Genomic DNA, 12679 nt, shown 5'->3' with positions numbered 1-12679 from the left:
ACTGCTGGATATATGTATATACAGGGGACACTGCCGGATATATGTGTATACAGGGGACACTGCTGGATACATGTATAGGGGGGACACTGCCGGATATATGTATATGCACTGCCGGACAGCCGTGGTGTGGTGGCGGCCCGCCCTGCCCGTGGTGCGGCACCTCTACTGCAGGAAGCCGCCGCCACCACGCCCAGGCTGCACAGCGTGAAGAGAGAAAGAGAGGTAAGCAGCAACCCGGTTGCCACAGCAACAATGACGTTATTTCACCCTGCATCTCATTGGAGGAAACCCCGTGGCCCAAGCCGCAGCCTGTCGTTCAACCTAACCCACCCTCCTGTTCTCCACACCCCTCTAACCCCGCCTTTAGCTCCCGCGCTAGCTTCTGATTGGCTCCTACGTCTAGGTGAACGCGGAATTGGCGGCTTTCCTCCTGAAATGTGATTGGCTGACTCCTACTTGCCACTCCTTTTTGCCAACGCCTGGTAATTGGGTTAGGTTGAGCCTAGAGGGGTTTCTCGTCCGCCTGCACTCAGTCTCTGGGTTTTCTCTTGTCCTCCCTCTCCTTGCTCCGCCGGCCAGCGGCTCACACCGTGAGGAGCGCCAGGTGAGTGCGCGGCTCCCGGGGCCGCTATTACCTGTGGTGGGGGATGAGCTGCTCCCCGCCCTCCCGGCGGCAGCACGCCGTGATCCTGTCACCGCCTGCAATGTCACGGCACGGGCTTCTGCTGGATGATGTGATCTATTTCACGCCTGGCCGCCATTACTATTTGTGCCAGTGGGTCGAGCTCTGGCGTCACTATCCCTGCCTGTCTCCGCGCTGCAGGGGATATCGCGATAGCGAGGCTGAAAGTCTATCACTATCGCCAATCTGGGTGGGGGATGTGCCCTGTATAGGAAGAGTGCGATATATGGGCTCATTATGTAAGGGGCTAGACCTGCCACATAGTGCTCCGCCATATATCCCCAATACAGTGCTGCACACCCCATATATTGCAGTGGGTGTGATATATATATATATATATATATATATATATATATATATATATATATATATATGATCTCTCCCCTTAAATGAGGATATACACCACATATTGCAATGTGTGATATATCTGGAGAGAATATTCCCCCCCATGGGTATATTGCAGTGTGTAAGAGAGAATGGTAATATCCACCCTACATAATGGTGTATTACATTCTTGCCCTAATATATAGTCTAGTGTATACTCACTAAACAGCAAGAATGCAATATGATATACCCTAACTATACAAGGGATATATATTCATTTATATAGCGCTATTAATTCCATAGCACTTTACATACATTGGTAACACTCTCCCCATTGGGGCTCACAATCTAGAGTCCCTATCTGTATGTCTTTGGAGTTTGGGAGGAAACCCACGCAAACACGGGGAGAACATACAAACTCCTTGCAGATGGTGTCCTTGGTGGGATTTGAACCCAGGACCCCAGCGCTGCAAGACTGCAGTGCTAACCACTGAGCCACCGTGCCGCCCATATATATCTCTATCCCTGTAATTTCTCCCCCCCTCTTCTCATTCTTGCCCTAATATAAGGGGAATTATATTATATATTTGTGCTCCCCCCCCCCCCCCTCCCCCTCCTCCCTCCTTTTCTCATTCTTGCCTTTTACTTCCTGCCCCTGCGCTGTTGCATATATTGCAGGTATGGATGTAGCGTGGGGATCCCCACCTCTGGATTACCTCCGGTGGTGGGAGGAGGGAGATTCCCATCCTCCGCTGTATATTACAGGGAATAGTCGTCCCTTGTTGGTTTCTGCTGTGAATGACCAGGGTCTCATTGACTTTCATCCATAGTGATCTGATTTCTATACTTTACAACATGTTCATATTTTTTGTCTGTACCATTGTACAATAACACTTGTACCACACTGGCTGCAGATTCTGCCCAGCTGGTCTCGCTGGGAGTTGGTTTTTGGGGTTTTTTTTTTTTGTGCCCCAGCTGAGTATCTTACAGCCTACTACTCCCTTCAGCTTTTTATTGTAGGACTCTGACACGCTGTCACACGCTCCTTGCTTCTGCTCCCAACCCTGCCTGTGCTGTGGTACTGGTGCCAGTATATTACTGGGAAGCCTGGTTTTCCCCCCCCTTTCCCTGAGGGGTGGGAGTGATGGAGGGAGAGGCAGGCAGGGCAGGGATGATCCATAGAGCCTGGAGACAAAAGGCAGGGCAGGCAGCCTCATCCCTCCTCCTCCCATAGTACGATTTCCAGCACCTCCTGTTACTGACTCATGTGTTAACTCGTTTTTGCGAGGAAGCGTCCTCTTGCAGATCCTCAGGGTGTCTTGAGGATTTTTTTTTTTTTTTTTTTCTTCCCATCATGCATTTTTTTGCAGAGCTGTGGATCGGTGAAGGGAGCCTTGTACAGTAGTTGTTGGGTGTGTGCCTCCTCCTTGGATTTGACACGTGATCTGGAATGAATGAACAGTACATGGCTGTGCTTTGTGACAAGCTGACGCCTTTATTGAGTACATTTTTTATGCCGTATTCTCCGGTCGTGGGTTTTAAATGGCATTGGAGTGTGACGGCGTGTTGGTAGAGTCCAGCATCGGCAGGAATTGGTGTGAATATGCCGTGTGGGATTCCCTCTGCGATTTCTGAGTGAAGGGGATGTGGCTGCGGTTTGTGCTGCTTCCCCTCATTGTTCACTGCACAGTGGTCGTCAGCTGTGTAGGATTTGTAGCTGGCCTTATTCACTTTAATGGGGGGCACTGGCGTTTCTTGCATAGTTGGGCCGTGGGAGCTGATCTGAATTTGCTGTAGGGGGTTGATTTAGTTTAGCCCATCTTAAAGAGGTTGATTTTTCTGGGTTAGACACTCTTTACAGTCTAGAGCACCATACGCACTAGATAAGTTGGACAAACTTTGATCATCCACAATCTATAGCATAGCACTGAAGTCTGGCAGTGCTGGGGTCCTGCATTCAAATTCACAGGGACTGCATCTGCAAGGAGTCTAGGCTATGTGCCCACGGGTATATCCGCAGGTTTCCCGCAGCTGCTGCCCGGAATCCACAGCTTTCCATTGCTGCGGGATTCCAGCGATATAGCTGCGGTAAACCTGCGGACATTCGTGCAACTTACCTGTGGAAGTCCCGGCCTCTATCTCCATAGTGAAGGGCTGGGATTTCCGCAGAAATAATTGACATGCAATTATGTGCGGCTGTGGGAGATCCACAGCATATGCCGCTCATACCGCAGCTCATACCGCAGCATGGACACAGCACTCCCCATGTCCCATAGAAAATTCACATAAATCCGAAGGTTTTCTGCAGCAAATTCCGCGGGTACACATAGTCCTGTGGGCGCATAGCCTTATGTTCCCTCTGTTTTTGTGGGTTTCCTCCCACATACTGATAATTAACTTAGATTGTGAGCCCCAATGGGGACTGTGATGTCTATACAGCGCTGTGGAGTCAGTGGTGCTATATAAGCCAGTATAATAGCGTCCTCCCCACTTTTCTCTGACAGATATCGGCCAGGTCATATAATGTAATGCTTGCACCATCAGATTCGATTGCATTGCTCATGTGGTCCCCTAAGCTGCCCTGCATTTGGCTGTGATCAGCCTGCGCTCTGCTGTCCCCCTGTGGAGGATAAGCTTTACATTATGAAGGGCTATTTATCACCTGTGATTTATCTTCTGAAGTGATCATCTTTTGCCACTTTTACAGTTGGAAGGCAATGGTGGATAAGGAATATAATTGCACCTTATGTTTGCATGCCACTATCTTACCTTCTTGCTTTGTGTTTTGTAGGTTTGGCTGCCTGCTCCAGCTTCAGGTCTAGCTAGAACTCCTCACTCGACTTTCCCAGCTTTTTTTTTTTTTTTTCTTCACCCCTCCTTTCTTTTGGGCTGTTTTATCTCGCTCTGTACCAAATCACACTCAAGCCATGGCAGAGAGAACCGAGCAGATCCAGAAGGCCAAGCTGGCAGAACAAGCAGAGCGCTATGACGACATGGCGGCCAACATGAAGGCTGTGACTGAATATGGGGACGAGCTGTCCAACGAAGAAAGGAACCTTCTTTCCGTGGCTTACAAGAATGTGGTTGGCGCACGGAGGTCAGCATGGAGGGTCATCTCCAGTATTGAACAGAAGACGGATAGTGCGGACAAGAAGATGCAGATGGTGAAGGAGTACAGGGAGAAGGTGGAGGGGGAACTTAAGTGTATATGTGATACTGTGTTGGTAAGTTGGCGACTTGTGCTTGACCATTATGCAAATGCCACATCTGACATGTGCAATGCTTGTATTGGTGTAATAGCTCACCTTGTTAGGATATGCCGGCTCTTTAACAGCTATGGGACCTCACCAGATTTGAGAAGGGGTCCGTGTTCCAAACATTCCAGTCACTGTTTTTTTGCCTGCAAAGCAACTCTTACCCTCCAGATGTTCTTGGAACTACAGCTTAACCCGGTCGTGTGAATTGTGCTGCAGCACTCCCTGCACAGCGATTGCTCGGGCACTGCTGGGTATGTAAAGTCTCTGAATGGGACGCCAGCTCGACCATCCAAATTATCAGGAAGGGGGGTGTCCTAGAGGTTGAAAATACACTTAGTCGAGTGGGGTTACATGGGTTGAAAAAAGCCCTAGGTCCATCTAGCTCAGCGTTCCTCCACCAGTTCTACATTTGGTCACTAAGTCACTTATAACCAACAATGTTGTGTGTAGTGAGGAAATCATCCAACCCTGATATAAAAGCTGTTATAGTATCTGCCATTACTACCTCTTGTGGTCGGCATTCCACAGTCTGACCGCTCTAACTGTAAAGAACCCTTTCCTATTTAGCTGTCGGAATCGCTTTTCTTCCACTCGCAGTGAGTGCCCCCTGGTCCTTAGTATTGTCTTTGGAAGAAATAAGTCATGTGCCAGTCCTTTATATTGACCACACATGTATTTATACATATAAATGAGATCTCCTCTGAGACGTTTTTTTTTCTACGCTAAACATATCTATCTATTTCAACCTGTTATCATACGGGCGGCCTCCATTACTTGTAGTATTCTAGTTGCCCGCCTTTGAACGGTCTCTAACTTCTGAATGTCCTTCTTAAAATGCAAAGCCCAAAATTGGATCCCATATTCCAGATGTGGCCTTACAAGTGATTTATAGAGGGGTAACAATACGTTGGGATCACGAGATCTAATCTCTTCATACACCCTAAAATCTTGTTTGCTTTAGCAGCTGCTGCTTGACATTGAGTGCTGCTGCTCAGCTTATTTGTAATGAGTATACCCAAGTCCTTCTCCTGTTCTGTAGTTCCGAGTTTACTTCCATTTAATGTATACGCAGTTATAGGATTACTCCGTCCTAGGTGCATTACTTTACATTTATCAACATTAAATCTCATTTGCCAAGTATCTGCCCATTCTGACATCTTATCCAGGTCTTTTTGTAATATTGTACTATAAAGATCAGTTTTTAATATCCAACATAGTTTGGTGTCATCAGCAAAGACTCACCCTTTACTATCAATTCCATCCACAAGGTCGTTAAAGAGATTAAAAAGAATCGGTCCTAGCACAGATCCCTGCGGCACCCCACTGCTGACTATAGCCCAGTATAGGGTTGCTGTGGCACATGTAGACTATGCCCTGCAATACACTGAGGAATGGGGGGTGCCAGAGTTTGGAAGCTCCTTAAACGGACGGTTACCCACATTCCATACTTGCGGGGAACAAAACAGTTCACTCGGGGTCCATGTGACTAATTTAAAAGTTAAAACAATGGGGCTTGTCACTTAGAGGAATTTGGACCCCCAAACACTCACACAGAGCCGGGACTCTCATTGCTTTGGTCTGGTGAGTCCTGTTCACGGCTGTTCTGGTCTGTGTTTTGACTGCAATGGCTGTTACCACATTGATGGCGCTCACCACCACTGTAGCCGTTCACGGAGTTCAGCAGCCCTACTAAGGGGACCTACAGCGGTGATGCATGCGGTGTTGACTCAGGGATAGTGAGTACCCACTGAATGTTTTTGGTGTATTAGAGCATTTGCAGTTTTTTTTTTTTTTTTTTTCTTCTCAAGTGTGGCAAGTCACACTAAATTAATGGGGTATGTGATAATTGATTGCTAAGTAAGAGTGCCCATCCCTTTGAAGAACATGGTCCCATTGCACTGCGCTGTTTCCATAACATACAGACTTTAAAGGGAATCTGTCTGAAATCACTACATGTGCATAAGAATTTTAGGGTGTGAAATCAAAGACAAGTCCAGCAATACCTTTTTTACATGGCCAGTCCGTTCCTCAGTTACTGAGAATTCAGTGTTTTGAATTAATATGCAGATGAGGCTGAAGGACTATGGTAGATCTGAAGCCGCTGTCACTCCAGCTCTACTCCTTGCCCAGCTCAGAATCCCCCCTCCGCTTTGATAGACAACCTCTATGCTGTGCAACTTCAGGCAAATGATCGGTTAGTCAAACAGGTGTTGGCATTGGGCAGGAAATAGAGCTGGAGTGACGGAGGCTTCAAATCTTTCATAGCTCTTAGGCTATGTGCGCACGTTGCATACTGTCACTGCAGAAATTTCTGCAGCGATTTGAACAGCACACGTGCGCTTCAAATCGCTGCAGAAACAGTCCGTAATGAAAAAAAAAAGCCGATTCCATGCGCTCTGACTTCAGCCCCTCCCATAGACAGAGCGGGGGATGCAGGCAAAAGCGCAGGAAAGAAGTGACATGCCACTTCTTAGAATGCGCGCTTCAGGCAGCAGCCGAAGCGCTGCGCACTAATACGCCACATGCGCACGGCTCCTGCATAATCTTCATAGATTATGCTGGGGACGTAGGACGCATGCAGTTACGCTGCGGTGCACATCGCAGCGTAACTGCATGCAAATACGCAACGTGTGCACATAGCCTTAAGCCTCATCTGCATATCAATTCAAAAGCTGATTTCTCAGTAAGAGGATTAGACTGGCCATTCGAAAATATTGCTGGACTTGTCCTTGGAGGAGTTTTGTGCATAGAAGAAGTTTGGGCTGTGAAATCCTACTGAAAGTAACTCTTGATAAAGTAAAGAATTGTACATGCTTGAGAGGATCTCCTCTGACACCTTACAAACCTTTTTTCTTGACACTGTTTTTAACAAGATCAGATGACTGTATTATGAGGGCCATCTTGCAATAAATGTACCAGAATTTCGGTGCAACTTGCCCCAAACAAAACTGACCATCAGGGCTTGTGCCATAGTCAATTTCTACACCTCGTGTGACGAGGGAGGGTGTGCGGCAGAATGACAGATTCAAAAGCATGTGCCAAATTTTTGTTACAAATTCCTGACAATGTGTGCACATGCTGCATTTATTTTATTTTTTATTTTTTTTGCAGTTTGTTGCACAAATCTGCATATTTTTCAATCTCCCAGCAAAGCCTTATAAGAACTCAGAAATGCTATGAGCACTTATTTATTTTTTTTTTCTTTCAGTTTTGGGGTGACAAAAAAACAAAACAAATGCATTTTATTCCTTCCAGCCATTGATTTCACTACAAAATTTTTTTTTTTTCTTTTTTGCCTTTTTCTATCAAATTGTGCAGTTTTGTTGTGAACAAATATTCTGCAGCAGGCGCACAGCCTAAGGGTATGTGCGCACGTTGCTTTTTACCTGCTTTTTTGCTGCTTTTTCTTCTGCGCTGTTTAATGCCAAAATGGATGTGTTCTTCTATTCAAGCAAAGTCTATGGGAATTTGGGTTTCTTGTCCGCACTATGTTGTTCAAAATGCTGCCTTTTTGTGGCAGAACTTTGGTCAAAAACTCAGCTTTGCAGTGCAAAACCCAAATGGCAAAAACAATTGACATGTTGCTTCTTTGAAAAGCTGAGTTTTTGACCAAAGTTCTGCCTCAAAAAGGCAGCATTTTGAACAACATAGTGTGAAGAAGAAACCCAAATTCCCATAGACTTTGCTTGAATAGAAGAACACATCCATTTTGGCATTAAACAGCGCAGGAGAAAAAGCCGCAAAAAAGCAGGTAAAAAGCAACGTGCGCACATACCCTCAGTCAGTTTACAGGTAGTGTAAAATTGGACTGGATGGTGTAAAGAGCTACAGGATTATCGGACTTAAAAATGTACACTTAAAGTGCAGCAATCACCAGAATTTTTGTGTATAACCTAAAGCCAGTGCTATACTGGCACTATCAGGCTGACTCTATACAGACCTGTAGTGGTCAGCTCAGATGTTTAGGTTTTGAAATCCAAGAAAGTAAAGTTTACAAATTTAGCAGCTTCCTGAGTGACAGCAGCTGAGGATCAGATGTTGGGGGAGGAGAAGGGTATTCATAGTTCATATTTTATAATCAGCTCCTTGAGTGACAGCAGCGAAGGAGCAGATATCTGGGGGGTATTCATGGTTATCCCCTCCCCCTGTTAGAATTAGCATAAATATTAACAATCAACTTACTTCACTAGCAGGACCTGTGAGGTCATACCCATGTGACCAGAAGGGGGCGGGGCCTGAGCCAACAGGAAAATGTTGCTTCCTGGTATCGGCTATGTTGGCTGAGGCTCCGCCCCTTGTCACATGGGTAAAATACTTATAGTTATCCCCACCCCCTGTTATGTAATTCTATTATCTGCTCCTCAGCTGCTGTCAATTAGGAAACTGCTGATTTTATAAACTTAATTGGATTTCATTACCTATACATCCGAGCTGACCACTAAAGGCATGTATAGAATCAGCCTGATGGTGCCGTATAGCACTGGCTTTAGTTTATGGGAATCCTGGTGATTGGTGCACTTTATGGATTTGTCAGGATACTAGAAGTTTGTGCCATAAAATGTCAGCTTCCTTGGTACAAAGTTGGTCTTCTAGTAGCAAGTATCAATAAGCATTAGCATCGTGCCTTCTAGGGTAGCCCCCCTCTACGGATAACTAGCCCAATCAAACCTCACTCAAAATTTGGGATTTGTAGTTTTGCAATCAATATGAAATTAAGAAGCTTGTGGAATTGTGTATTTCGTGGCTGCGTCACTGCCTGTGCGTGCTCCTGATGGCTTCTATATCCATGTTACATAATCCCAGGCTCGTTAAATGTGACTGGGGACATGCTGCTTATTGCCGGATTTAATAAGCTTTGTTACTGGGAGGAATTGTTCTGCTCGGTGACTTTTTATGTTCACGTCGACGTCTCGTTTTATCTGATGTCCTAGAAAACTTGAAATAATTTTGTGTGTCTCTTTGCAGTCACTTTTTTTTTATGCATGTTAATGGACTCTTTTAAAGAGTAAATGTAATTTTTATTTCAAATCAATAGTACAATATTGTTCATGAAATAGAGTACATTTTTTTTCTTTTTTTTTTTTTTTTTTTTTTTTTGTATTTTTCTTTCTTGGGTAGTGGCAATGGAAATGTGTATTGATCCACTTGTCATATCCAGGCTTATTGGGCCGTGTAGTGTTACTATGGGCCTGAAGTCTGTGGCCTGTTTGGATGGGTGAGGATGGTGACCCCCTACATCCCTCTAACTCTGAGCACAGGGTCCAGACATGGTTTGGGGCTCCCGCATGTATTGGACAAATATACAATTTGACATGGCTGCACGATAAATGGCAGTATAGGGAAAACCTGTTACAGGACAGTGCAGTGCTGGTGTTACGGATCATCTGATATGATCTTGGAGGGGGGGGGGGGCTTCAGACATGAAACGTTCCTGTGCCCATCTTAACAAGCTGCTTTTCAGTGCACAGCAGCCATCACAGCCGCCTTGATTTGCTGATCCGGTAGTATCGTGTAGGTGAATAAGTTGCATCATGTGTTTCAATCCAGTGATTTTGCTGCATTGTGTTGCCTGCACTTATGTCGGCAGTGCAGGAGTGGCGCTATCGAGATCAATAATCAGTGGAGCCGTATAAATCCTCCTGTCTAGCACTGCAGCGTGCTGCAGATATGTCAGCAGACGTTAATGAGGTGGCTCAGCGGTGGCTGCTCACGAGGAGGGGGCTCGTGTGGGGTTTACGCAGCACTTCTTTTTTTTTTTTTTTTTTTTTTCTTTTTGTCTAGTCTCATAGGTGAATCCGAAAGCAGGGACTTGATACCCTCCCCATGGTCATTAGGCTTTATGGCTGTGAATGTTCTTTTGTCATGTAGGCTCTATATCCAGCAGTGTGTTCAGTGGAATAGATCTTTCTTCCTTAAAGCCACATTGTGCTGTTCCTGTTGTTCCTCCTGGAAATGTACATATGATCTGACAAGTGGGGGGGCTTTGCTTTCTTCTTCAGCACTTTGTTCTCCTAAACTGTGTTTGACACCCACTTATTTTGTCATTAGGACGTTTCCAGGAGGAATAACTGAGGAAATAGAGTATTGCAGAATTCAAAGTAGAGTCAACACAATTGTGTGTGGGCCTTTTGTAGGCCTAGAAGTCATGCTGGTGTGCTATAAATTTTCCCTTTTTTTTTTTTTTTTTAAAAAAAAAAAAAATTTTTGCTAATTTCATACCTAGGTATTCAAATTGTCTCCAGGGAGGAAGGAGACAAACTCCAGCGCCACCTATTGGAAGTAGCAATCTTACAAGTCAAAAGTGGCCTTTTAACAAGCCTTTTCATAAGACTTCAGATTTATACCAGATCAGAACCCCAATTTGACAGTGTGTCGGGGTGATTGCCCCTATGCCTAGGTATATTGCTGTTTAAAGGGAACCTGTCACCACTTTTTTGGCGTATAAGCTGCGGCCACCACCGGGCTTATATACAGTATTCTTACATACTGTATATAAGGGCCCAGGCCACTGTGATAACAACAAACACTTAATAATACTTACCGAACGGTCGCACTGTGGGCTATATGGGCGTCTCCGTTCTCCGGTGCTAGCCCCTCCTCTTTCGGCCATCTTCGTCCTTTCTGAAGCCTGTGTATTGACGCTTCTACGTCATACACACTCTCCGGTCCTGCGCAGGCGCATTACAGTACTTTGATCTGCCCTGCTCAGGACCTGAATGCCGGCGAGTGTGGATGACTTTTGACGTGTCATACACCGCGGCTAGAGGAGGAGGACTAAGGTGGCCCAAAGAGGCGGTGCAGGACAGCGGAGATGCCTATATGGCCCACCGTGCGACCGTTAGGTAAGTATTATAAAGTGTTTATATTTTCACAGCGGCCTGGGCTCTGATATGCAGTATGTAAGAATGCTGTATATAAGAGCCCGGTGGTGGCTGCAGGTTATAGGCCGAAAAAGTGGTGACCGGCTCCCTCTAATGCAGCTCATTAGATAAAGATCAGGGGCTCTGCAGTGTCTGTGGCTTCACCAGTGTCTGGTGGTAGAAAAAAATCCCGGCACACTTCTGAGTCATAAGAAACAATTAATTTGTGTTCAAACTAGTTTATTTTGATTGAAATTAATTTCAATCAAAATAAACTCTAGTTTGAACACAAATTAATTGTTTCTTATGACTCAGAAGTGTGCCGGGATTTTTTTCTACTATACATTGTTGTTTTCCTGAGCACTTACAGTGAGCCAGACCCTCTTGGACTTAGTGTCTGGTGGTGGCAGATCCGGTCCGCAGTCTATATTTTGTACCTCCATAGGCAATTATTTGCAAAGTATTCAGTAGATCCCATGTCTGAAATTCTGGTGGGAATAGATCCCCCTCTCCCTAGTCTGCACATGGCATCACAGCCCTATGTCCAGCACATATACAGAGACTAGCTTCCAGCGTATATGGTAGAGCACTTTAGTCCATTGACTCTACAGACCAAAATAGGGTCCTTATGCAGTCCCTGGTCTAACCCGGGGTTTCCTGTGGCCCCCTACAGTAGATTCTTTTATTAACGTTCGTTGTGTGATCTGACCATTTTGGTTATGAAAATCGGGCTCCTGTTTTGTTACTTCTGCAAAGTACATGTGCCATGCAAAACATCTGTACCCGACCGCTACAGTACAGATCGGGTTACAGAGAGCTTGGTAATTCTAGAAAACGAGCCGGAGAACTCATTGGGAGCGCTGGCTGACATTGTCAGCAGTGTAGGAGGGAAAAGTATTCACGCCTGCGAGCTCTGTGCATGTCCAGCTTCACTACAGTAGGGGTGTGCACATGGCCAATACTTGCAGCAGATTATCCTGCACCAAAAACCAGATTGCAGAAAAAAATTCAGCATACATATACTCCTGTTTATTTGGATGAAAATTGCTAAGAACGGACAGGCTGCAGATCTGAAATAAGCTTCACTACAGTTCTGCTGGGAAAATGAAGCAGCTTGAGATTTCAGAGATGTCACTCACTTTGCTGGTTCTGTAAAGGTCCGATTTTTTTTTTACCTTTGTCTCAGCATGTGCCAAAAGGTGGAGTTCTGACTGCAGCAAGATGAGAAAATACCATATGGGCAACCTGTCTTAGTCACACAGTACTGGTACATAAACCTTAGAGAGTCTGTACAGAATGACTGTTCAAACCAAGCATAGCCAAATGCTGCCCTCCTATCAATCTGTCGCAGCCCTTCACTTGGTTATTAAACCAGAGCTGTCCATGATAGAGGGGTTGGGGGGGGGGGGGAGGTCGAGTGGGAGGGACGCTGCACTTTAATGGTTGGCCATAGTATGTGTTTGGTTTGAATAGTCATTTTGTGCTGGCTGACTCCTTATTATACATGCCCATGATCTGGACCTGCTGCGTCCAGATCTGCGGTCCGTGAGTCTCCC

At 45.6% G+C, this 12679-nt stretch overlaps 1 protein-coding gene across 1 annotated transcript in view; it reads left to right on the top strand.

Moving 5' to 3' along the window:
* Positions 1-491: 491 nt before the first annotated feature.
* YWHAQ (tyrosine 3-monooxygenase/tryptophan 5-monooxygenase activation protein theta) overlaps positions 492-12679 on the top strand; it is a 32024-nt gene continuing 19836 nt past the window's right edge. Inside the window, exons 1-2 of the mRNA XM_075341099.1 lie at positions 492-604; positions 3798-4230. Coding sequence (XP_075197214.1) covers positions 3934-4230 — 297 coding nt within the window. The 5' untranslated portion in view covers positions 492-604; positions 3798-3933. The remainder of the gene's footprint in view (positions 605-3797; positions 4231-12679) is intronic.

The sequence above is a fragment of the Anomaloglossus baeobatrachus genome, chromosome 3 (assembly GCF_048569485.1).
Source record: "Anomaloglossus baeobatrachus isolate aAnoBae1 chromosome 3, aAnoBae1.hap1, whole genome shotgun sequence".
NCBI lineage: Eukaryota > Metazoa > Chordata > Amphibia > Anura > Aromobatidae > Anomaloglossus > Anomaloglossus baeobatrachus.
This window is presented reverse-complemented; position numbering and strand designations above follow the sequence as displayed.